This window comes from Sesamum indicum, linkage group LG6 (genome assembly GCF_026168435.1).
Source record: "Sesamum indicum cultivar Baizhima isolate 11 linkage group LG6, ASM2616843v1, whole genome shotgun sequence".
Taxonomy (NCBI): Eukaryota; Viridiplantae; Streptophyta; class Magnoliopsida; order Lamiales; family Pedaliaceae; genus Sesamum; species Sesamum indicum.
The window spans coordinates 24,473,831-24,476,442 of NC_142662.1; the positions used below are offsets into that span (position 1 = coordinate 24,473,831).

Genomic DNA, 2,612 nt, shown 5'->3' on the forward strand with positions numbered 1-2,612 from the left:
TTGTTATTCAAAAAATTACATTTTGTATTCTTAACATTTGTTTTTGTCTAACAAATAGATTTATCCGTTAGTTAAAATTCACCTAATTTATTAATATTAAAAAATTAAATAAACATTCATAATTATCATCGATTGACTTATTATTGATCAATTACATATCAAATTATTTTTTTCAAATCAAAATACACTTATAAGGGTGAATATATATATATATATATAATTCCTCACATGCATTAGCGTGTGAATGCGTATAGTAATAATTTAATCAGAAAAAAAGTACTTGCAATAGATCAATAATAAGTCAAATAGAGGTAAATATGAATTTTTTCTTAACTTTTTGCTAAATAAAATGAATAATTTGTTAGATAAAAATAAAATATTAGATATATGTTTTAAAATTATAAAAAAATTATATATTTATTACATCAAATCTGAATATAATTGTCCTCAAAAAAATTAATGTGGCAAAAGATACAGACAGGTAAATGTAACGAACTCGGAGTACTGCGTTAACCTACGTGACTCTTTCATAGTAATAGACATAGACATATGCAACCCCCTTCTCTCCCTCTTATCTGTTTGTGCGCGCGCGTGTGTATACTGTATACATACACACATACATACATATATATATATATATATCCTGTGTCTATCCTACTTGTTATCATCGACACATTACCATTCTCTGTTTGTTCCAGAAAGAGAAATACAATATGGATAGGGATAGCCATAATACTCCGCCGCCGGAGCTCCATATAGACAACCTCCGTGCCATCAAAGTACTCGGCAAAGGTGCCACCGGAACAGTATTCCTCGTCTACGACAACTCCCGCCACCAACCCTTCGCCCTCAAGGTGGTGGAGAAGTCATCATCCCTCCATCACCACGCCGACCGCCGAGCCCGCCACGAAATCTCCGTCCTCAGCCGTCTCTCCGCTGCCGCCTCTCACCCCTTTCTGCCCCACCTCATTGGATCCTCGGAGACTCAAGAGTTCATTTACTGGGCCATCCCCTTCTGCCCAGGCGGTGACCTCAACGTGCTCCGCTACCGCCAAAACGACCACGTTTTCTCTCCGGCAGTCATTCGCTTCTACTTGGCTGAAATCATCTGCGCTCTCCAACACCTCCATGAGCGAGGCATTGTTTACAGAGACCTCAAGCCGGAAAACATCCTCGTGCAACAGTCTGGTCATGTGACGCTGACGGACTTCGACTTGTCACGTGACTTGGTCCCGAGAAAATCCGGTTATCCGAACTTTCATTCCGATCCTGAGGAAGAAAAGCCGGTGAAGCATCCGCCGATGAATAGAAAGATCACGCGCTTCGTAGTTCCAAAAAGAGGAGGAGGAAACCACGCTTTCCACAACAAGAAGGGGTTGAAGAAAGCAAAAAGCGCACGTGTTTCTCCCGTTAGCCGGAGAAATCCCAACGATTTTTCAACAAACGAGCGCTCGAATTCTTTCGTGGGCACTGAGGAATACGTGGCTCCGGAGGTTATACGAGGTGATGGTCATGAATTCGCCGTCGACTGGTGGGCTCTAGGAGTTCTATGCTACGAAATGCTGTACGGGACGACACCGTTTAAGGGGAAGAATCGGAAGGAGACGTTCAGGAAAATACTATTGGCGGAGCCAGAATTCATCGGAAAACCCAATGCACTAACAGACTTGATAGGGAAGTTGCTGGACAAGGACCCAACGCGCCGCCTGGGGTACCGCAGGGGCGCGTCCGAGATTAAGGAGCACGAGTTCTTCCGGGGGTTGAGGTGGGATTTGCTGACGGAAGTTTTACGGCCGCCGTTCTTGCCGTCAAGGGACGACATCGAGATTACGGAGGGTGGGATTGATATACGGGAGTACTTTCAGAAGCTAAAGCTGCCGGCTTCGCCGCTGTGGTCGCCGTCGCTTGATGAATGTCGAAATAACGTCTCATTACCGGAGTTCTGACGCACGTGTAAAGGGTCTGATCTAATCTTTTTTCAAGTTTAATCTAATTACTCAGATGATTGTAAATAAAATAAGGATAGGAGTTGAAGATCGGCGTTAATCAATCAAGATTATTAGGTCTCAGTTATTAAGAGATACAGATCTGTAATCATAACTGATCGGTATACGCGCAACACGCCGGCGCGTGGTATACACTAGCCACCGTATGGGAATAAAAAAGCTGCTTGAAATCATAGGCCAAGATTTTTGGGCGCTTTCGAATTTTTCATTCTGTACAACTCATTGCTTTTATTTATTTATTTATACGCAAAGAATATTTCTTTTGTTTTTTACTGTTAAAAAATCAATTCTTTTTTATTTTTAAAATTTTTTCGTGAATTTTCTATCACATATTGATTCATGATACGTTAATATATGATTGGCAATATTTATAAAAAATAAATCTAATTAAATTATAAATTTAAATAAAAATATATTAAATATTACACTAATATATGGCACGAAAGTAAGATAGAATGTGTGTTTACCTCTTTTTTGATGAATGGAGAAGGTATGTGTGCTGTTTTGGGTGTGAATTAAGGTATTTGTAATAAAGATGCAAAAAGAAGCAAGGAAATGTTCAAATCTTGTAATTACATAATTTGAGGAAGCCCTAATCATGACAAA

The 2,612-nt window shown here is 39.8% G+C and overlaps 1 protein-coding gene across 1 annotated transcript; it reads left to right on the forward strand.

Annotated features, from left to right (window-relative positions):
* Window positions 1–586: 586 nt before the first annotated feature.
* LOC105163556 (serine/threonine-protein kinase UCNL) lies at window positions 587–2,179 on the forward strand. The gene has a single exon (XM_088881164.1). The coding sequence runs from the start codon at window positions 714–716 to the stop codon at window positions 1,944–1,946; it is 1,233 nt and encodes a 410-aa protein (XP_088737290.1). The 5' UTR covers window positions 587–713; the 3' UTR covers window positions 1,947–2,179.
* The last annotated feature ends 433 nt before the right edge of the window (window positions 2,180–2,612 follow it).

Excerpts from the sequence above, each read along its gene's own strand:
- LOC105163556 (XM_088881164.1), top strand. The coding sequence starts at position 714 with ATGGATAGGGATAGCCATAATACTCCGCCGCCGGAGCTCCATATAGAC.